The 1,525-nt window shown below is 48.0% G+C and overlaps 1 protein-coding gene across 2 annotated transcripts in view; it reads right to left on the bottom strand.

Annotated features, from left to right (window-relative positions):
* The window catches only part of POLR2F (RNA polymerase II subunit F), a 27,215-nt gene that overhangs the window by 23,375 nt on the left and 2,315 nt on the right, over nucleotides 1–1,525 (bottom strand). For both annotated transcript variants that reach the window (XM_008049160.1, XM_021708096.1), the window contains exon 2: nucleotides 1,218–1,287. In XM_008049160.1, the coding sequence (XP_008047351.1) occupies nucleotides 1,218–1,287 (70 nt within the window). The remainder of the gene's footprint in view (nucleotides 1–1,217; nucleotides 1,288–1,525) is intronic.

The following is a 1,525-nucleotide window of genomic DNA, read 5'->3' as shown; positions in this document are numbered from 1 at the left end:
GGAGGGAGGGAGGGAGGGAGGGAGGAAGGAAGGAAGGAAGGAAGGAAGGAAGAAGAGAAGATCACTCTGGATATGCTGTTGAGAATATCTTCAGGGAACAAGGACAGAAACAGAGAGGCCATTTAGGAAAACCAGTAGTAATGGATCATGTGGGCAGGTAAGAAAGGACTTTGGAAGGGGACCAGCACACAAAAGCCAAGTCTGAAGTGAGAATGAAGGCAGGAAACCCAGTCACACAATTTCTGCAGGAATGTGGGTAAAAAGCCACAAGATCCAAGCCAGGCTGAAGCACTCGGAGTGGAAAAATGGAGACAGGGATGAACTATATCTAGGAGGCAGAATCCACATGACAAGGTGGGAAGAGGACCAGAAGGATGGAGAAGGAGGGTTCTGATGCAAGTGAATAGCCATCTTCATGTATAATGCAGAGAGAGGAAATCTCAAAGAAAGGTTTCAGCTTCCCAGCCTATAAGTGAATAAATAAATAAACGCATCAAGGGATCCGTCTTTCTCCAGGAGATACACAGCACTTCTCCCTCTGTCAGTCACACAGGACAGAAAGCCCTATTTATTCATGAAGCTAGTTACTCAAGCCAGAAATCTGGGCGACCTCCTCGTCATCTTCCGCTTTCCCAGCCCCAGATCCAACCCACCAAAATACCTTTTCATCTGTCCTAGCGTCATCTGTACTACCAGCACCTAAGTCCAAGCCCATGCATCTCTCACCTTTCACTCCTGCCCCTCTCCAATTCACTCCTCGCTGTTGAGGCCAGAATGCACTTTCTAAAATGTGACTGGATCATGCCATGCTCTGGCTCAAAACTGGTCAGTGGCTTCCTATTACCTTTAGGCTACAAAATCCTCTCTCATCTGAGCCCTGCTTATCTCTTCCCCTTGTTCCCTAAGTACCACCACCATGCAGAGCACCTGGCACATAATAAACATTCAACACATACTTGCTGAAAGGAGAAAGGTGATGTATCACCTATCAGTGAACGAACTGCCCCAGCAGCCGCAGTCTATGGACAAAGGCCTTCGGGCACACCCTGCGGGGCTGCTCCCTTACCCAGGACTAGAACACTGTTCACTCTGACTGGGAATGCTTATGGCAGGGGCCCTGACCACGAACAGAGGTAGACGCATTCGTATAATTATCACCTGCCGGGACATTTGACACCTTGGGCCGCAGAGGCGGGAGCCTGTGGCTGAACACTGACCTCCTCGGCAGCCTCCAGGTCATCCAGCCCTTCATCCTCCTCCACATCATCAAAGTCATCACCATCAAAACTGTGTAAGAAGAAGAGGTCAGTTAGTTAGAGCATCACTTACCAGAATCCAAAAGGGCACAGATCTGTCTCACCCACTATGTAGGAAACACTCAGTGGATGTCTACTAAATGATAATCTTGTTCCATTTTATTTTATTTATTTTTTGTTGTTGTTGTTGTTTGTTTGTTTGTTTTTGCTTTTGTTTTTGAGTTGGAGTCTCACTGGGTCGCCCAGACTGGAGTGCAGTGGCCGCTCCC

This window comes from Carlito syrichta, unplaced genomic scaffold (genome assembly GCF_000164805.1).
Source record: "Carlito syrichta isolate Samal-C Ts95f unplaced genomic scaffold, Tarsius_syrichta-2.0.1 Scaffold130637, whole genome shotgun sequence".
NCBI classification, from domain to species: Eukaryota; Metazoa; Chordata; class Mammalia; order Primates; family Tarsiidae; genus Carlito; species Carlito syrichta.
This window is presented reverse-complemented; position numbering and strand designations above follow the sequence as displayed.